The sequence below is a fragment of the Ranitomeya variabilis genome, chromosome 5, assembly GCF_051348905.1.
Source record: "Ranitomeya variabilis isolate aRanVar5 chromosome 5, aRanVar5.hap1, whole genome shotgun sequence".
Taxonomy (NCBI): domain Eukaryota; kingdom Metazoa; phylum Chordata; class Amphibia; order Anura; family Dendrobatidae; genus Ranitomeya; species Ranitomeya variabilis.
Genome location: NC_135236.1, coordinates 32,948,382 through 32,969,656, shown reverse-complemented (window position 1 = coordinate 32,969,656; position 21,275 = coordinate 32,948,382). Strand labels below are relative to the sequence as shown.

Below are 21,275 nucleotides of genomic sequence, written 5' to 3'. Positions count from 1 at the left end.
TTGAGCGTAGCGAGGCTCAAGGAGGAGGGGGCATGTTAGGTGTCGAGTCCCCACCGCTGCACAGGCAGAATCTCGAACCATGTCCGCTGTGGTCTCCCATTCTCCTCCAGCCGCAGTGGAACCTGCTCAGCGGAGACGTCGGTCCCAGCGTCTGGCTCAGCCTGATACTGTGCGAATGGTTACTGCTGCCTTTCCAGGCACTGCCTTTGTAGCCAGCACTGGTCAGTGGTGAGCAGGCTTTTCTGGGACTAAGTCCTGCTTATCACACACTGAGCATGCCCACGGGAGGACCTCTCATTGGAGGTCGGGGGTCACACGCTCAGGCCCTGTAGCAGCTCCTACTGGTCCACCAGGAAGGTCCTGAAAGAGCTGCAGCTATAAAAGGTTCGCATGGCCACACGCCATGTGCTAGTATCAAATGTGTTTGACTTATGCCAGTGGATACTATACCACTCTATATATGTGGTTTGAGGCTGTAGCTTTGGGACTGTACAGGCAGGCAGTTAGCGTCAGTGGGGTCAATTAGCTTTGGCTTATCATCTGGTTCCTTCATGTGTGCGGTTAGCACAGAAGAGTTCCAGAGCAAGCACAACCCGTAGTCAGGGTAATAGTTTTGAGTACAGCGTGCCTCTGTGAGTCAACAGAGATCGTTTCCAGTTCACACGGGGTGAAGCTTAACCCACTTGTGAGCTCAGAGGTTATCCGCCGTTACTTTGCAGCAGATATCTCTGCACGGTGGACCCTGGGCTGCGAACGCACCTTGTAGCTTCCTATCTATACTCAGTGCGTTCCGCTAGCCCTAACATAATGAACCCCATATATTGCCCCATACAGAATAATGGACCCCATAAATTGCTCTATACAGAATACACCTATTACAAGCCTAAATTCAAGGCACTTCCATTAATGAACAGATAAATCTTATAAGGACAATGAAGCTTATGCTAATTAAAAACAAATATATTTTATTAAATCAAGAAAAGATTAAAAACCTTTAGAAAATAAGTAATTCAAGGGAGATACAAATGCAAAATAAGCTGCCTGCACTAGTAATATACTGAAGCCTAAAAATTGAAGCATCAGGAAGTATAAAGTAGCATACAATAATACGAATTCAAATACTTTCAATTAATATAGTGTAATAGCAAAATGTAGGGGAATTACGGAGACCGAGGTCTTAGTCAAAACTGCATGAAGAAAAATTATAAAAAGACCCAAAGGTTCATATGCATATCCACTGATGTATAAGAATTCATATCACAAGATGGCAGTATGAAGATAATAGAGACATAATAGCAGCAATGCTATGTGAAAGTCTGGTGCCCACAGACTATTTGTAACAACCATATATAAATAAGGATAAAAAATAAATAAAGTGCATTTGTATAGGGCACAATGATCCAGTGTGACCAAGTGATCAGGTAGACAGTAATGGCTCCTATATAAAGCGTTGTACACTACAGAAATATATATGTGCAAAGCGCAAAAAGTAAAGTGTCTCTAGTGCATTAGGTTAGACAGCTACCCCCCAGGATGAAGCATCACGCGAAACGCGCGTCGGGGCTCAGCGCTGCACTGCCATGTAATATACACTGTCTAACCTAATGCACTAGAGACACTTTAATGTTTTGCGCTTTGCACATATATATTTCTGTAGTGTCCACCGCTTTATATAGGAGCCATTACTGTCTACCTGACCACTTGGTCACACTGGATCATTGTTGTTGTGAATTAGACTTTTTGGCTCCCTCTTGTGGTTACTAGTGATATGACTCTGGGATTGTCTTTCCTCAGTTTGGCACCCACCTGGGTCGTTAGTCCAGGGGTGTTGCTATATAAACTTCCTGGATCCTTAGTCCAGTGCCTGGCATCGTTGTAATCAGATCCTTTCTGTTTGCTCCTGTCTGCTGGTCCTGGTTCGTGCAAAATTAAGCTAAGTAGTGCTTCTTTGTTTTTTGGTTATTTGCTTTCCTCTTATCTTTTGTCCAGCTTGTACTAAATGTGATTCCTGACTTTGCTGGAAGCTCTAGGGGGCCGGTGTTCTCCCCCCGGGCCGTTAAACGGTTCGGGGGTTCTTGAATATCCAGCGTGGATAATTTGATAGGGTTTTTGCTGACCACATAAGTCATCTTACTATATTCTGCTATTAGCTAGTGGGCCTCTCTTTGCTAAATACCTAGCTCATTCTTACGTTTGTCTTTTCCTCTTACCTCACCGTTATTATTTGTTGGGGGCTTGTATCCAACTTTTGGGGTCTTTTCTCTGGAGGCAAGAAAGGTCTTTCTTTTCCCTTCTAGGGTTAGTTAGTTCTCCGGCTGGCGCGAGACGTCTAGAACCAACGTAGGCACGTTCCCCGGCTGCTGCTATTTGTGGTGCTAGGATTAGATATATGGTCAGCTCAGTTACCACTGCCCTATGAGCTGGTTTTTTGTGTTTGCAGACTTAGTAATTATTTCTGAGACCCTCTGCCATTGGGGTCATAACAGTATGCCAGGCCAACATTGAATGTTTAATGCATTGCAGAAGTGGGATTATAAGAAAGGAAATTCTGAGTTTTTTTTTTTTGTTCTTTTTTCCTCTCTTCCTCCCCTTTACCTCTGAGTGGCTTGTGCTTGCTGCAGACATGAATGTCCAGACCTTGATTACAAGTGTAGACCAGCTTGCTGCTCGTGTGCAGGGCATACAAGATTTTGTTACCAGTAGTCCAATGTCTGAACCTAAAATACCTATTCCTGAACTGTTTTCTGGAGACCGATTTAAGTTTAGGAATTTCAGGAATAATTGTAAATTGTTTCTATCTCTGAGACCCCGTTCATCTGGAGATTCAGCTCAGCAAGTTAAAATTGTTATCTCTTTTTTACGGGGCGACCCTCAGGATTGGGCTTTCTTGCTAGCGCCAGGAGATCCGGCATTGGCGAATATTGATGCGTTTTTTCTGGCGCTCGGATTGCTTTACGAGGAACCCAATCTTGAAGTTCAGGCAGAAAAAGCCTTGCTGGCGATTTCTCAGGGCCAGGATGAAGCTGAAGTGTATTGCCAAAAATTTCGGAAATGGTCCGTGCTTACTCAGTGGAATGAGTGTGCTCTGGCCGCAAATTTCAGAAATGGCCTTTCTGAAGCCATTAAGAATGTGATGGTGGGTTTCCCCATTCCTACAAGTCTGAATGATTCCATGGCGCTGGCTATTCAAATTGACCGGCGTTTGCGGGAGCGCAAAACCGCTAATCCTATGGTGGTGTTGTCTGAACAAACACCTGATTTAATGCAATGTGATAGAATTCAGACTAGAAATGAGTGGAAAAATCATAGATGTCAGAATGGGTTGTGTTTTTACTGTGGTGATTCTACACATGTTATATCAGCATGCTCTAAACGCCTAACAAGGGTTGTTAGTCCTGTCGCCATTGGTAATTTGCAACCTAAATTTATTTTGTCTGTGACTTTAATTTGCTCATTGTCTTCTTACCCTGTTATGGCGTTTGTGGATTCAGGTGCTGCCCTGAGTCTTATGGATCTGTCATTTGCCAAGCGCTGTGGTTTTGTTCTTGAACCGTTGGTAAATCCTATTCCTCTTAGAGGTATTGATGCTACGCCATTGGCGGAAAATAAACCGCAGTTTTGGACGCAGGTAACCATGTGCATGACTCCTGAACATCGGGAGGTGATTTGTTTTCTTGTTCTGCATAAAATGCATGATTTGGTCGTTTTGGGTCTGCCATGGTTACAGACCCACAATCCAGTGTTGGATTGGAAGGCAATGTCTGTGTCAAGTTGGGGCTGTCAGGGAATTCATGCTGATTCCCCGCCAGTGTCTATTGCTTCCTCTACTCCTTCGGAAGTTCCTGAGTATTTGTCTGATTATCAGGATGTATTCAGCGAGTCCAGGTCCAGTGCTCTGCCTCCTCATAGGGACTGTGACTGCGCCATAGATTTGATTCCAGGTAGTAAATTTCCTAAGGGAAGACTATTTAATCTGTCTGTACCTGAGCATGCCGCAATGCGTTCGTATATCAAGGAGTCTCTGGAGAAGGGGCATATCCGTCCATCCTCTTCCCCTCTTGGTGCGGGATTCTTTTTTGTGGCCAAGAAGGACGGATCTTTGAGACCTTGTATTGACTATCGGCTTCTGAATAAAATCACTGTTAAATTTCAGTATCCTTTGCCTCTGTTGTCGGACTTGTTTGCCCGGATTAAAGGTGCCAAGTGGTTCACCAAGATAGATCTTCGTGGTGCGTACAACCTTGTGCGCATTAAGCAAGGAGATGAATGGAAGACAGCATTTAATACGCCCGAAGGTCATTTTGAGTACTTGGTGATGCCTTTTGGGCTCTCTAATGCTCCCTCAGTGTTTCAGTCCTTTATGCATGATATTTTCCGGAAGTATCTGGATAAATTTATGATTGTTTATCTGGATGATATTCTGGTTTTCTCTGAAGATTGGGACTCACATGTGGAGCAGGTCAGGATGGTGTTTCAGGTTTTGCGTGAGAATGCTTTGTTTGTTAAGGGCTCAAAGTGTCTCTTTGGAGTACAGAAGGTTCCCTTTTTGGGGTTTATTTTTTCCCCTTCTGCTGTGGAGATGGACCCAGTCAAGGTCCGAGCTATTCATGATTGGACTCAACCCACGTCAGTTAAGAGTCTTCAGAAGTTCTTGGGTTTTGCTAACTTATACCGTCGTTTTATCGCTAATTTTTCTAGCGTTGTTAAACCTTTGACGGATATGACCAAGAAAGGTTCTGATGTTTCTAACTGGGCTCCTGCAGCCGTGGAGGCGTTCCAAGAGTTGAAGCGCCGGTTTACTTCGGCGCCTGTTTTGTGCCAGTCTGATGTCTCACTTCCCTTTCAGGTCGAAGTGGATGCTTCTGAGATTGGGGCAGGGGCCGTTTTGTCGCAGAGAGGTCCTGGTTGCTCGGTAATGAGACCATGTGCTTTCTTCTCTAGGAAGTTTTCGCCTGCTGAGCGGAATTATGATGTTGGCAATCGGGAGTTGCTGGCCATGAAGTGGGCATTTGAGGAGTGGCGTCATTGGCTCGAGGGTGCTAAGCATCGTGTGGTGGTCTTGACTGATCACAAAAATTTGATGTATCTCGAGTCTGCTAAACGCCTGAATCCTAGACAGGCCCGCTGGTCATTGTTTTTCTCCCGTTTTGACTTTGTGGTCTCGTATTTACCAGGTTCAAAGAATGTGAAGGCTGATGCTCTTTCAAGGAGCTTTGTGCCTGACTCTCCTGGAGTCGCAGAGCCAGTTGGTATTCTTAAAGAGGGAGTTATCTTGTCGGCCATTTCTCCTGATTTGCGACGTGTGTTGCAGAGATTTCAGGCTGGTAGACCTGACTCTTGTCCACCTGATAGACTGTTTGTTCCTGATAAGTGGACCAGCAGAGTCATTTCCGAGGTTCATTCCTCGGTGTTGGCAGGGCATCCGGGAATTTTTGGCACCAGAGATCTGGTGGCTAGGTCCTTTTGGTGGCCTTCCTTGTCACGGGATGTGCGGTCATTTGTGCAGTCCTGTGGGACTTGTGCTCGAGCTAAGCCTTGCTGTTCTCGTGCCAGTGGGTTGCTCTCACCCTTGCCTGTCCCGAAGAGGCCTTGGACACACATTTCCATGGATTTCATTTCAGATCTCCCGGTGTCTCAGGGCATGTCTGTCATTTGGGTGGTATGTGATCGCTTTTCTAAAATGGTCCATTTGGTGCCTTTGCCTAAGCTGCCTTCCTCTTCCGATCTGGTTCCTGTGTTCTTTCAGAATGTGGTTCGTTTACACGGCATTCCTGAGAATATTGTGTCTGACAGAGGATCCCAGTTTGTTTCCAGGTTCTGGCGATCCTTTTGTGCTAGGATGGGCATTGATTTGATGTTTTCGTCTGCCTTTCATCCTCAGACTAATGGACAAACGGAGCGAACTAATCAGACTCTGGAGGCTTATTTGAGGTGTTTTGTTTCTGCGGATCAGGATGATTGGGTGACCTTCTTGCCGTTGGCTGAGTTTGCCCTTAATAATCGGGCTAGTTCCGCTACTTTGGTTTCGCCATTTTTCTGCAACTCTGGTTTCCATCCTCGTTTTTCCTCGGGACATGTGGAGCCTTCTGACTGTCCTGGGGTAGATTCTGTGGTGGATAGGTTGCAGCAGATCTGGAATCATGTGGTGGACAACTTAAAGTTGTCACAGGAGAAGGCTCAGCGTTTTGCCAACCGCCGCCGCGGTGTGGGTCCCCGACTTCGTGTTGGGGATTTGGTATGGCTGTCTTCTCGATTTGTTCCTATGAAGGTCTCCTCTCCTAAATTTAAGCCTCGCTTCATCGGTCCTTACAAGATATTGGAAATCCTTAATCCTGTGTCCTTTCGCTTGGATCTTCTGGTGTCGTTTGCCATTCACAACGTGTTCCATAGGTCTTTGTTGCGGCGGTACGTTGTACCTGTGGTTCCTTCTGTTGAGCCTCCTGCTCCGGTGTTGGTTGAGGGCGAGTTGGAGTACGTGGTGGAGAAGATCTTGGATTCTCGTCTCTCCAGACGGAGGCTTCAGTATCTGGTCAAGTGGAAGGGCTATGGTCAGGAGGATAATTCCTGGGTGGTTGCTTCTGATGTGCATGCGGCCGATTTAGTTCGTGCCTTTCACGCTGCTCATCCTGATCGCCCTGGTGGTCTTGGTGAGGGTTCGGTGACCCCTCCTTAAGGGGGGGGTACTGTTGTGAATTAGACTTTTTGGCTCCCTCTTGTGGTTACTAGTGATATGACTCTGGGATTGTCTTTCCTCAGTTTGGCACCCACCTGGGTCGTTAGTCCAGGGGTATTGCTATATAAACTTCCTGGATCCTTAGTCCAGTGCCTGGCATCGTTGTAATCAGATCCTTTCTGTTTGCTCCTGTCTGCTGGTCCTGGTTCGTGCAAAATTAAGCTAAGTAGTGCTTCTTTGTTTTTTGGTTATTTGCTTTGCTCTTATCTTTTGTCCAGCTTGTACTAAATGTGATTCCTGACTTTGCTGGAAGCTCTAGGGGGCTGGTGTTCTCCCCCCGGGCCGTTAGACGGTTCGGGGGTTCTTGAATATCCAGCGTGGATAATTTGATAGGGTTTTTGCTGACCACATAAGTCATCTTACTATATTCTGCTATTAGCTAGTGGGCCTCTCTTTGCTAAATACCTAGCTCATTCTTACGTTTGTCTTTTCCTCTTACCTCACCGTTATTATTTGTTGGGGGCTTGTATCCAACTTTTGGGGTCTTTTCTCTGGAGGCAAGAAAGGTCTTTCTTTTCCCTTCTAGGGTTAGTTAGTTCTCCGGCTGGCGCGAGACGTCTAGAACCAACGTAGGCACGTTCCCCGGCTGCTGCTATTTGTGGTGCTAGGATTAGATATATGGTCAGCTCAGTTACCACTGCCCTATGAGCTGGTTTTTTGTGTTTGCAGACTTAGTAATTATTTCTGAGACCCTCTGCCATTGGGGTCATAACACATTGTGCCCTATATTTTATTTCAGTTGGATGATTGCATTATGAGATGGCTGTAAATTATACTAGTATAAGATGATAACGAGTCACTTGGGATGATTAGTTGTATTGACATCATCCTTTCCAATAATTATCCTCAAGCCTCCCAGGACCTATTCATCTTTTAGGTATTTAAACCACTGATCTTCTTGCTATCTGTGAGATGGCATTATGTGTGTTGTGTGTTGGTGGAATACTTTTGCACATGTCTGAGAGTAAGCTGCACTCAATGATTGGGACTGGTGGTGTTCTAGATATGTTCTAGACTAAGATATAATTTTTGAGGGGGATTTTGTTGAGGTGGGAAATTTTATTCTCGGCCACACAAAAAAAACACAAGGATTATTTACATTTCTGGCACTAAAAGGACATTTTACAAGTGACCGGATATAGAGAATTTCAAGGCAAAGAAGGAAAGAAGTTAAAAGAGCAAAGGGAGGTAAGGAAGAAAGAGGAGAACAAGGGAAAGGAAGAGAGGTGAGAGAAAAGGATAAGGATAGAGAACGAGAAAGTGACTAAAAGTAAAAGATACAAAGGGAAGGGAGACAAGAGAATAAGAGAAAGAAGGAAGGAAAGGAACCCTGGTAAGAGAAAAAGAAGAAGAAAAGGAGGGAGAAAGGACGAGAAGGAAAAGGCAAGAGAAGAGTAGAGAAAGGAAATAGAGGAAAGAGAAGAAGAAATAGAATGACAGAAGAAGCATAAGGGAAAGAAAACGAGAGGGGGGGGAAATAAAAAAAGTCAAAGCCAAGAGAAATTAGAGGGACAAAAAAGGCGAAGGAAGCAAAGAAGGGGAAGGGAGGTATAATGGGGCATATAAACCTGTTTCTTGAATGTATCTGGTTTCTCTGAGGTGGATTTCTTACTATGTATGTGAGATTAAGACTATTCTCTTATTGAAAGATTTTACACCATTTGAGTAGAAGATAGATAGAAAATAGAAGATTGTTGCTCTTTGGGTGGTGTTCTTCACCTCATCAACTCTCTAGTCCCACCATATCTCTATGTGAAAGCCAATCATGACATATTATCCAACTTTTGATCTGCTAGATCTGAATGTAACCTTACGACACATGCAGTGGCTATATAAGATCACTTACCTGTTGCTTTGTGAGGTTTGGCTTTTGTATATCTGCACTGTGCAAATGAGTGAGGGCGTGACATCCACTGCAGGCTGCCAGATACCTGGTGGCAATTTCAGTGGCTACCTAGGTCAGTTTGGGGACCTGGTCATAGGAGGAACATTTTCCATTCACGTGAAAAGAATTTATTCAGAAACTCATTTTACAAGCAAACCAGAAGATCTTATATGTCAACAGTAAGTCTATCGAACATCTATAAGGGTTATATTTGTTTAATTTGGCAGTAGGTAGATATGAAGTCTGGTACTGGTGTGGAGAGCTCATCAATACCAAATATCTGGTACTAAGATGTTATATGAATGGTAATTGTTACAGCAAAACCAGGACACAAGGACCTTGCGTTGTTCTTCAAAGTAGAAGCACAATGGCCTTTGCCAATGCCTAGTATGTGGACTTTCTCTGCCGGAACCCAATGATAAAAATAATGTTGCGGAAGAGAAATCTTCTAACTTGCTCCAGTCTAAGTGGAGATATGAAGCTACCTTCTTGTAGGAGAAAATACCAATTCTATTTCTGCCCTTTCTCTGTTTAGAAGTAAGTTACTAGTGGAAAATAGCCATCATCTTAATTTTTAAGAAAGGAGAATGTTACTTGAGAAGGAGCTATGTTTGGTTTTGAGAGGTTTATTGGGTTTTCTCCTGGGGAAGAAGTCCTGTGTGACTTTGAAACGCGTTGACTTTAAAACCTGTCCAAATAAAACTTTTTCAAGGAACTTCTCGATATTCTGGAATCTCCATCAGGAGTGCAGGTACAGACACATCTTACCTGGATCAACAATTGAGAAGGATCTACGGAGAGATTATTAATGGGGTGAATATCACTAGTCTGGAGTTAGTGATACATTTCTCAAATTTGAAATGGAAGGATCAATTGGGACAGTATATATAAAGGCTTTTCTCATAAAATCCTAATGTATTTCTCTATCATATCTAATCTAGTCCAGGTTATACCCTCAAATTAATACCTACAGGGCTAGCCTAACACATTTTAGAAAAGAAAGTAGGAATTGTAGATCCATAAGACCAAAGGGATGGTTAGGGAGAATAGTACGACATGTTCTACTACATAGATACAGATATATGCAAAAAAAAAACTTCAACCATCTACATTTTACTCCATTAGACTTGAAGTTCGAAACTACCAGATCATGCAGGCCCTTATATTCGCTGTGGAGGAGATCAATAAAAATCCAGGTCTTCTTCCCAATATCACTCTGGGATTCCAGATTTATGAAATTTGCACTGTCGTGAGAAGAGTGGCAGAAGGCACCTTGTGGATGTTATCGGGAGGGGAACCAAGTGTCCCAAATTATCATTGTGGTGACGAAGGAACCCTGGCTGGGATTATTGGTGATTCTGCATCTACACGCTCAATCCTCATGGCTCAAATCTTGGGTCTATACAGATATCCACAGGTAAGGTGAACATGGTCCTCCTTGTTTGAGGAGCAGTTTATGTCCCAGAAGTGTCCTTCCTAGCCGAAATAAGTCCTTGTCCACATTTCCACATATCTCTTTTTCCTTAAGGTACCTTCACACTAAACGATATCGCTAGCGATCCGTGACGTTGCAGCGTCCCGGATAGCGATATCGTTTAGTTTGACACGCAGCAGCGATCAGGATCCTGCTGTGATATCGCTGGTCGTTGAACAAAGTTCAGAACTTTATTTGGTCGTCTGACCGGCGTGTATCGTCGTGTTTGACACCAAAAGCAACGATACCAGCGATGTTTTACACTGTGGTAACCAGGGTAAACATCGGGTTACTAAGCGCAGGGCCGCGCTTAGTAACCCGATGTTTACCCTGGTTACCAGTGTAAAATGTAAAAAAACAAACTACATACTCACCTTCGCGTCCCCCGGCGTCCGCTTCCCACACTGACTGAGCGCCGTAAAGTGAAAGTGAAAGTACAGCACAGCGGTGACGTCACCGCTCTGCTGTTAGGGGCGGCGCTCAGTCAGTGCAGGAAGCGGACGCCGGGGGACGCGAATGTAAGTATGTACTGTTTGGTTTTTTTACATTTTACGCTGGTAACCAGGATAAACATCGGGTTACTAAGCGCGGCCCTGCGCTTAGTAACCCGATGTTTACCCTGGTTACCCGGGGACCTCGGCATCGTTGGTCGCTGGAGAGCGGTCTGTGTGACAGCTCTCCAGCGATCAAACAGCGACGCTGCAGCGATCAGCATCGTTGTCGCTATCGCTGCAGCGTCGCTTAATGTGAAGGTACGTTTACCACAAGTTTTATCTACAAATTTTTCACCTCTGTGTTTTTATCTGATTTTTCTTGAATTGGTTCACACTACTAGAAAGGGGCACATGTAAGCCCACATATACAGTATGTAAAAGTTTGGGCACCCCGAGTTAAAATGAGTGTTATTGTAAACAGTTAAGCAAGTAGAAGATAAAATAATAATAATAATAATAATTTTTATTTATATAGCGCCAACATATTCCGCAGCGCTTTACAACTTATAGAGGGGACTTGTACAGACAATAGACATTACAGTATAACAGAAATCACAGTTAAAAACAGATACCAGGAGGAATGAGGGCCCTGCCCGCAAGCTTGCAAACTATGAGGAAAAGGGGAGACACGAGAGGTGGATGGTAACAATTGCTTTAGTTATTTGGACCAGCCATAGTGTAAGGCTCGGGTGTTCATGTAAAGCTGCATGAACCAGTTAACTGCCTAAGTATGTAGCAATACAGACACAGAGTGCTATTAACTGCATAAAGTGTATGAGAACATGATGCAAGGAACCTGATTATGTTTTGTTTTTTGTTTTTTTTATTTATAGGCCACACAGGGATAGTTAGGTTAATGCGTTGAGGCGGTAGGCCAGTCTGAACAAATGAGTTTTTAGGGCACGCTTAAAACTGTGGGGATTGGGGATTAATCGTATTAACTTAGGTAGTGCATTCCAAAGAATCGGCGCAGCACGTGTAAAGTCTTGGAGACGGGAATAGGAGGTTCTGATTATTGAGTATGCTAACCTGAGGTCATTAGTGGAGCGGAGGGCACGGGTAGGGTGGTAGACTGAGACCAGAGAGGAGATGTAGGGTGGTGCTGAGCCATGGAGTGCTTTGTGGATGAGGGTAGTAGTTTTGTACTGGATTCTGGAGTGGATGGGTAGCCAGTGTAATGACTGGCACAAGGTAGAGGCATCGGTGTAACGGTTGGTGAGGAATATGATCCTGGCAGCAGCATTCAGGACAGATTGGAGCGGGGAGAGTTTGGTAAGAGGGAGGCCGATTAGTAGAGAGTTACAATAGTCCAGACGAGAATGAATAAGTGAGACAGTAAGAGTTTTTGCAGAGTCGAAAATAAGAAAAGGGCGAATTCTAGAAATCTTTTTGAGATGCAGATAAGAAGAGCGAGCCAGTGATCGTATGTGGGGGGTGAATGAAAGCTCGGAATCAAGGATGACCCCAAGACAGCGGGCATGTTGCTTTGGAGTAATGATGGAACCGCACACGGAGATGGCAATGTCAGGCAAAGGTAGGTTAGTAGAGGGAGAGAACACGAGGAGTTCAGTTTTTGACAGGTTCAGTTTCAGATAGAGGGAGGACATGATGTTAGAGACAGCGGTAAGACAATCACTGGTGTTTTCTAAAAAGGTCGGCGTGATAACAGGAGCAGACGTGTATAATTGGGTGTCGTCAGCATAGAGATGGTACTGGAAACCAAATCTACTGATTGTTTGTCCAATAGGGGCGGTATACAAAGAGAAGTGGAGGGGGCCTAGGACTGATCCTTGAGGAACCCCAACAGTAAGGGGAAGATGAGAGGAGGAGGAACCAGCAAAACATACAGTGAAGGATCGGTCAGAGAGATAGGAGGAGAACCAAGAGAGAACGGTGTCCTTGAGGCCGATGGAGCGGAGCATAGTGAGGAGGAGCTGATGATCCACAGTATCGAATGCTGCAGAGAGATCCAAGAGAATTAGCATGGAGTAGTGACCATTAGATTTAGCTGTTAATAGGTCATTAGAGACTTTAGTGAGGGCAGTTTCAGTAGAGTGTAAAGAGTGGAAACCAGATTGAAGAGGGTCGAGAAGAGAGTTATCTGAGAGATAGCGGGTAAGACGGGAGTGGACCAGGCGTTCGAGGAGTTTAGAGATGAAGGGAAGATTAGAGACAGGTCTATAATTAGCGGCACAATTTTGGTTGAGGGAGGGTTTTTTAAGTAATGGATGTATGCTTAAATGAGGAGGGAAAAATACCAGAAGTGAGGGAAAGGTTGAATATTTTTGTTAGGTGAGAGGTGACAGCCGGGGAAAGGGACTGGAGGAGATGTGACGGAATGGGGTCACTGGTGCAAGTGGTCGGGCGAGAAGATGCAAGGAGCCTGCTTACTTCTTCTTCTGTAACTGGTTCAAAGTCAGAGAGTGAACTAGATGCAGTGGGGGAGGGAGGACAGTGCATGGTATGAAGAGATTGGGAGATAATTTCCTGTCGAATGTGGTCAATTTTTTCTTTGAAGTAATTGGTCAGATTGTCAGCGCGGAGATCTGTGGTTGGGGCCTGCACTCTTGGGTTGAGTAGGGACTGGAAAGTGTCAAAGAGACGTTTAGGGTTATTTGACAGTGAGGTGATGAGGGTGTTGAAATAGGTTTGTTTGGAGAGGTAAAGGGCAGAGTTGTATGTTTTTAGCATGAACTTATAATGGATGAAATCTTCGGGTAGATTAGATTTTCTCCACAGATGTTCGGCGCACCTGGAGCACCGCTACAGGAAACGTGTTTGCAGCGTGTGCCATGGTTGTCGCCGTCTGTGCCGAGTTGTTCTGTGTATAGGAGGTGCAGCTTCATCCAGGGCACTTTGCAGGGTTTCATTGTAATGCTTCAGAGCAGAATCAGGACATGAGATGGAGAAGATTGGGGCCAATGAGGACTGCAAGTTCTTCATAAGTTTCTGGGTGTTAATGGCCTGTATGTTTCTATAAGTGTGGAAAGTGGGGGTGACCTGGGCGGGATGGCAGTTCTTGATAGAGAATGAAAGAAGGTTGTGGTCAGAGAGCGGGTGAGGGGAGTTTGTGAAATCATCCACTGAGCAAAGCCGGGAGAAGAACAAGTCAGGGGAGTTTCCATCTTCATGCGTTTGAGAGTTAGTATGCTGCGAGAGGCCGAAAGAGGAGGTTAGAGATAAAAGGTGAGAAGCAGATGGGGAGAGGGGAGAAGCAATGGGAATGTTAAAATCACCCATGATAAGGGTGGGGGTGTCACAGGAAAGAAAGTGTGGAAGCCAGGTGGCAAAGTGATCCAGGAACTGATGAGAGGGGCCTTTAAGAGGCTTATAATTAAAGATGACATATTTCCTTTGTATGTTAGGCAAAAATTACATATACATTTTCATTTTTAGCATTTTAAAAATTACAACAAGGAAAATGGGCTGATGCAAAATTGTGGGCACCCTGCATTGTTAGTACCTAGTAGCACCCCTTTTAGAGACTATCACAGCTTGTAAGCACTTTTTGTAGCCAGAGAAGAGTCTTATTCTTGTTTGAAGCATTTTCTGTGAGATTCCTGGGCTATCTTGCATCCTCTGCTGTTTTGAGGACTAGCCACAGATTCTCAATGATGTTCAGATCAGGGGACTGTGAGGGCCATTGTTTAACCTTCAGCTTGCGCTTTTTGTGGTTGTCTATTGTGATTTGTGATGTGTGTTTAGGATCATTATCCATTTGTAGAAGCCATCCTCTTTTCAACTTCAGCTTTTTTTAAATTGTGCTATGTTTGCAACAAGAATTTGTTGAAATTTCAATGAATCTATTTTTCCCTCCACCCGTGAAATGTTCCCCGTGCCATTCACTGCAACCCAATCCCAGCGCATAATTGATCTGCCCCGATGATTAATGGTTGGCGTTCGGTTCTTTTACTGAAATTCTGTGCCCAACTTTGATCATTGTGGCGCCAAAGAGTTGCATTTTAACCTCATTGGTCCACAGGACTTCCAAAATGCATCAGGCATGTTTAGATGTTCTTTTGCATTCTTCTGACACTGAGTTTTATGGTGAGGATGCAGGAGAGGTTTTCTTCTGATGATTCTTCCATGAAGGCCATATTTGTGCAGGTGTCTCTGAACAGTGTTATGACCTGGTGGTTAAGAGGCCACACTGATATGACCTGGTGGCTAAAACGCAACATGGAACGAGCTCTGAGGAGGTGGTAACTCTACTGACCGCAGTCCCTAATCCTAACAACAACACTAGTAATAGCCGTGGGATGTTCCTGACTCTCCCTAGACACCTCTTCACAGCCTAAGAACTAGCTACCCCTAAAGAAGGAAATAGAATGCTATCTTGCCTCAGAGAAAACCCCAAAAGGAAAGATAGCCCCCCACAAATATTGACTGTGAGTGGAGAGGGAAATGACGTACACAGAAATGAAATCAGATATCAGCAAAGGAGGCCAATACTAAACGTGATAGACAGAGAGAAAAGGATACTGTGCGGTCAGTATAAAAAACTACAAAATCCACGCAGAGTTTACAAAAATGAACTCCACACCGACTCACGGTGTGGAGGGGCAAATCTGCTTTCCCAGAGCTTCCAGCTAGCCTGAATATGACATAGTGACAAGCTGGACAAAAAGAGACATATTTGCAGAGCAATAGAGTCCAAAGCAAATGGACAAACAAGAACTAACAAAAACTTATCTTTTGCTGACAAGGACAGGCCATATGAGAAATCCAAGGAGAGAACCAAATCCAACCTAAGACATTGACAGCTGGCATGAACTAAAGCCCAGAGCAGGTTTAAATAACAAACCCAGGCAAGGCGATTAGTGAAGGCAGCTGCTACAGCTACCTAAAGGAGCAGCAGTTCCACTCGAAACCACCAGAGGGAGCCCAAGGGCAGAACTCACAAAAATACCATTAGCAACCACAGGAGGGAGCTCCAGAACGGAATTCACAACAGAACGGTAGAACAATGTGCCACAACTCCAGAGTCTGCTAACTCTTTCTGAAGGTCTTTTGCAGTCAAGCAGGGATTCTGATTAGCCTGTCTAATAATCTTACGAGTAGCTCTGACTGCAATTTTGCTTGGTCTTCTAGACCTTATCTTGACCTCCACTGTTCCTGTTAACTGCAATTTCTTAACTACATTTCGAACTGAGGAAAGAGCAACTTGAAAACACTTTGCTATCTTCTGATAGCCTTCTCCTACTTTGTAGGCGTCCATCATTTTCAGAGTGCTAGGCAGCTGCTTAGAAGAACCCGTGGCTGCTGTTGTTTGGCACATGGTTAGAGGAGGCTGGGTTTTTATAAAGCTGAGAAATTTGCATCACCTGGCCTTTCCTAATGATGATTGTGAACAAACCATAACCTTAACAAGCTAATTAAGGGATGAAACCTTGGTTAAAGTTATATGAACCACAAAGCTTCAAGGGTGAACAAAGTTTTGCATCTGCACATTTTCCTTTTTGTAATTTTTAAAATAAAAAAATGACAGTGTATATCATCTTTAACTTTAAGCCTTCTAAAGATCATTTCAACTTTCATTTGCTTAAATGTTCACAATAACAGTGATTTTGACCAGGGGTGTCCAAACTGTTACATTTCACTGTGGTAAAATTCAAGATTTGTCAGGTCAGATTTTTCCAGTACTTCTCTCCCTATAATTGATTACGTGATGTGTGCCATATCACTGTTTTAATAGGTCAATATAGCCATCATGTTGTTCCAAAACAAACTTCTGATTATCCTCAAGTAGGAGAAGGTTACTTTTGATTTGTTTATAGACATATTTTTCTTTAATTTGTTTACAGATAAGTTACTTCTCCACCAGTCCGTTCCTCAGCAATAGGAACTTGTTCCCTTCATTTTTCCGCACAATACCAAGCGATACATTTCAATCTCGAGGTCTAGCTGAGTTAATCATCTACTTTGGTTGGACATGGGTTGGGTTACTGGCTACCGATAATGATTATGGTCAATCTGGCATTCAGGTAGTAAAGCAAGAAATAGTCCAAGCTGGAGCTTGTGTGGCCTTCATTGAGAATATCATGACTGGACAACCCAACAGAGGTGCTCCACGTATCGTTAATGTTATCAAAGACTCATCAGCCAAGGTGGTGCTAGTCTTGTCTTCAGATTTTGATTTCATGCCTGTGGTGGAAGAATTGACCAAACAAAACATAACTGGGAAAATCTGGATAGCCAGTGAATCATGGTCAACTTCTATACTTCTTAACATAGAAGAGTTCCAACCAGTCTTGATGGGCACTATAGGTTTTGCTATTCATGGGGGGCAGATGTTTGGATTTGTAGAACATCTAAACAACTTGCACACCTCAGAGTCTCAAAATGATCACTTTTTACTTGAATTTTGGGAGGAGACATTTTCTTGCAAGTGGATCACCCTCCATACTAGAGCTGATGGCATGCCAAACCAAACAATAAATGAATGTATAGGGGATGAAAAATTTGAAAGTGTAATGGCTAACGTGGACCTTAGAATAACATTTAATGCCTACACAGCAGTTTATGCATTTGCATGGGCCATACATAACTTGCTACAATGTAAACCAGGAAAGGGACCTTTCCTTAATCGTACATGTGCCAACATCTCATCCTTACACCCTTGGCAGGTAAGAAAGTTGCGTGTTTATATTTGTGACTTCTAAAGGCTCCTGAGCTCCAGCAGATGAGCATAGGTGGGCTCTAGCAATGGTGTGCTGTCTTTCCAGAAGGTAGAGCGGCATCAGTTACACCCAGGTCCTGGTATCTGAGGAGACGTGAAAGACTTTTGTGTAAAATCAGAGGACAGCAGTATTTTACTTGTCACATAGTAGGTAGGAGCCATCTTATAGCTGTTAGCTGAACGATGGTTCGGCAGCTATCTCACTGAACTCTCCAATACCCAGGAGAAACAAGTGTTCCTGTGTTTTCCATGAGAGAGATATTGACAGACATCTCTGGCAGCGGCACATCTCTTGAGAACTTAGGTATCAATAGTCCAAAATCAGATATGCCGGACACTTAACTCCACCAATAATCATCTGTCGGGGGCCCCCATGCACATTAGACTGTCAAACATGCTGATATCCAAAATTAGTCTAATGTGTATGGGTCTTTTTAGACATTTTGTATTGGAGCACAGGAGCTTCAAGTTGAGCCGCCAGGTTATGCATAAGCTTTAGAGACTCCAGCTGAGACTTCTGACTCAGTGGGATGGAGAATAGGTCAGGTAATCCTCTCGTAAGGTAGTAGGCTCGCAATAGACAACATTTGCATGAGCTCTTCTTTCTAGTACTTGACTGAAGAGAAGATGACCTCAGGCTTCAAAAATGTTACATTTGATGAATTAGAAAATAAATGTATTAATCCTTTGTATTTCTTCAGCTCCTTCATTACATTAAAGCTGTAGATTTTGAGACAAAAGACAAAACTCGTATATTTTTTGATGATAAAGGAGATCCTCCAGCTTTCTACGACATTGTAAACTGGCAGATGAGTGCCACTGGTTCCATGGAGCAGAAGATAGTGGGAAGTTATGATTCCAGATTGCCGGAAGGAAATCGAATGAAAATTAACAATTCAGATATTATATGGAGTACAGAGGTAGGACATTATATGCTGCACATCCCAAATGCATATAGATGGGGGTGAGAATATGGGAGATTTGGGAAGTGGATTATTGTGGTACTTTCCTTTCAGAGTTTTCTTTGTTTTCATTTTGGGTTTAGGCAGCAGCGGTGCAAGTTGTCCTGATTCTGGGGGAATTCAAAATGTTCTCCTATACCTTCCTTTGATCTTTATTGGAAACCTAGGTATCTGATTGATGATCATTGATAACCCTCTGTCTCCTATTTTCTTCTCTATTAATCCCCACAATTTCTAGTTATAACACATATTCCATATTTCCTTCAACCCTGCACTCCAGCCACAAGTGCAGTTTTCAATGCAGGGTCAAGTGTCCATCTTGCTATAACGTTGCAATAGAGTCTACTAGCTCCTTCAGTTGCTTTCTATATATTTTCTCTGTAGCTGTTCGGCAGACAGTTATCTGAATTGTATGGCCAATTTTAAATTTACTTTAGTTCATAAATTTGGTTCCCTCATTTAAATGGTGTCCTAATCACCTGCCTGTTCCGTTTGTGTTGGACCTCCACCGTCTACATGCTTTAGCAGAAAACTTAAACGTGAAATGTCAAGCTCTTCTTTATGAGACTTTAATATATTGTTCTCCAGCTTTCAATGTGTAAATGTCCATATGGTGAATTCTTATATTTAGACTCCTCAATCAATATGCAGTCCGAGTTGTCCTTTGGGATCCCGGAAGGCAACAATTCCAGGAAAGCCCACGTGCTGCTTCAAGTGTGTCCAGTGCCCAAAAGGAGAAATTGCAAATGTCACAGGTACCATAAATACAGTCATAAGGTATCATGTATCCTATATGTGGAGTTTGCATTCAAGTTGACCCCCATGTTCTTCTCTAGATGCGGTGGAGTGCCAAAAATGCTCTTGGGATACTTGGCCCAATACCCAGCAGGACTTGTGCTTACCAAGAACCGTTGAATTTCTCTCCTATGATGAAGCCATGGGTATCAGCTTAGCAGCCCTGTCTATTGTTTCGTCTCTCATTCCCATTGGAGCTCTGAGAATCTTTGTTTCTTACAACGCAACACCAATCGTCCGAGCCAATAACTGGTCTCTTAGCTGTCTTCTCCTCGTTGCCTTATTTTTCTGCTTCCTTAGTTCATTAGCTTATATTGGATATCCACATCCTGAGAAGTGCCTGTTGCGTCAGGTGGCATTTGGCTTGGCTTTTACTCTCTGCATCTCTTGTGTCTTGGCCAAAACTATAACAGTGGTAATTGCTTTCAAGGCCACCAAGCCTGGGACTAGATTGCGACGATGGACTGGGGGAAAGTTGTCCTACTCTGTCATTGCGATTTGTGTTCTCATCCAGATATCTGTCTGTGTGACTTGGCTTTCTCACGCTCCTCCGTTTCCCGAGTATGACACACAGACTCCTTCCAGCATTATCATTCTTAATTGTAATGAGGGGTCTCCTTTTGCATTTTGGGTTATGTTGGGGTATTTGGGTCTTTTGGCCACTGTCAGCTTCATTGTGGCCTTCTTGGCTAGAAGACTTCCTGACAGTTTCAATGAGGCAAAGTACATTACATTTAGCATGTTGGCCTTCCTTTGTGTCTGGATTTCCTTCATCCCAGCAACTCTCAGCTCCCGTGGGAAGTACACAGTGGCTATGGAGATCTTCGCCATTATTTCCTCCAGTTGGGCCATTGTTGTTTGTATATTCTTACCCAAATGCTTCATCATATTGTTTCGATCTCATTTGAATGTGAGGCAAAATTTAATTAGAAAAGTGTATGACCAAAGTAGGACGTCCGAGTTTTATCCTTGACTAGTGTTGAGCGATACCTTCCGATATTTGAAAGTATCGGTATCGGATTGGATCGGCCGATATCCAAAAAATATCGGATATCGCCGATACCGATACCCGATACCAATACAAGTCAATGGGACACAAATATCGGAAGTGATCCTGGATGGTTCCCAGGGTCTGAAGGAGAGGAAACTCTCCTTCAGGCCCTGGGATCCATATTCATGTAAAAAATAAAGAATAAAAATAAAAAATATGGATAGACTCACCCTCGGACGGCCCCTGGCTGTCACCGCTGCAAGCGTCTGCCTCCGTTCCTAAGAATGCAGAGTGAAGGACCTTCGATGACGTCGCGGCTTGTGATTGGTTGCGTGACCACTCATGTGACCGCTCATGCGACCAATCACAAGCCGCAACATCATCGCAGGTCTACACTCACTGCATTCTTAGGAACGGAGGCTGCCGGTTGCACTGCTGAGGTCCAGGGGCCGTCCAAGGGTGAGTATATCGATATTTTTTATTTTTATTCTTTATTTTTTACATGAATATGGATCCCAGGGCCTGAAGGAGAGTCTCCTCTCCTCCAGACCCTGGGAACCATACGCACCGCACACGCCTGGGAGCTTATAGGAACTTCCGATTCCGATATCACAAAAATATCGGAACTCGGTATCGGAATTCCGATACAGCGAATATCGGCCGATACCCGATATTTGCAGTATCGGAATGCTCAACACTATCCTTGACCTTAATGATATGTGATCACTTCACCTATTCCAGCAAACACTACCAGACATGGCTTAAGAACAGACAAAAAATCATCTAAAAGTGAGCGAGTCAACTATAAATTTACAGTGGTGTGAAAAAAGTATTTGCCCCCTTCCTGATTTCCTATTCTTTTGCATGTTTGTCACACTTAAATGTTTTAGATCACCAAACAAATTTAAATATTATACAAAAATAATACAAGTAAACACAAAATGCAGTTTTTAAATGAAGGTCTTTATTATTATGGGAAATAGAAATCCAAACCTACAGTGTCCTGTGTGAAAAAGTGATTGCTCCCCATTAAAGCATAAATTAACTGTGGCTTATCAGATCTTTGGGAAGCTGAGTTTAAATTCACTAGCCACATGTGGGCCTGATTACTGCCACACCTGTTCTCAAGCAAGAAATCACTTAAACAGGACTTGCCTGACAAAGTGAAGTAGACCAAAAGATCCTCAAAAACTAGACATCATGCCGCAATCCAAAGAAATTTTGAGACAAATGAGAAACAAAGTACTTGTGATTTAACAGTC

The 21,275-nt window shown here is 43.7% G+C and overlaps 1 protein-coding gene across 1 annotated transcript; it reads left to right on the top strand.

Annotated features, from left to right (window-relative positions):
• The first annotated feature begins 8,498 nt into the window (after positions 1–8,498).
• On the top strand, positions 8,499–19,995 carry LOC143774788 (extracellular calcium-sensing receptor-like). The gene is made up of 6 exons (XM_077262556.1): positions 8,499–8,797; positions 9,744–10,035; positions 16,391–17,056; positions 17,967–18,185; positions 18,859–18,982; positions 19,064–19,995. The coding sequence occupies exons 1-6, from the start codon at positions 8,499–8,501 to the stop codon at positions 19,993–19,995; spliced, it is 2,532 nt and encodes an 843-aa protein (XP_077118671.1).
• Positions 19,996–21,275: the final 1,280 nt, after the last annotated feature.

Coding starts and splice junctions, on each gene's coding strand:
- LOC143774788 (XM_077262556.1), top strand. CDS start 8,499: ATGACATATTATCCAACTTTTGATCTGCTAGATCTGAATGTAACCTTA. Junction 17,057..17,966: donor GGGATGAAAAATTTGAAAGT/GTAATGGCTAAC, acceptor GTATTTCTTCAG/CTCCTTCATTACATTAAAGC. Junction 18,983..19,063: donor AGAAATTGCAAATGTCACAG/GTACCATAAATA, acceptor GTTCTTCTCTAG/ATGCGGTGGAGTGCCAAAAA.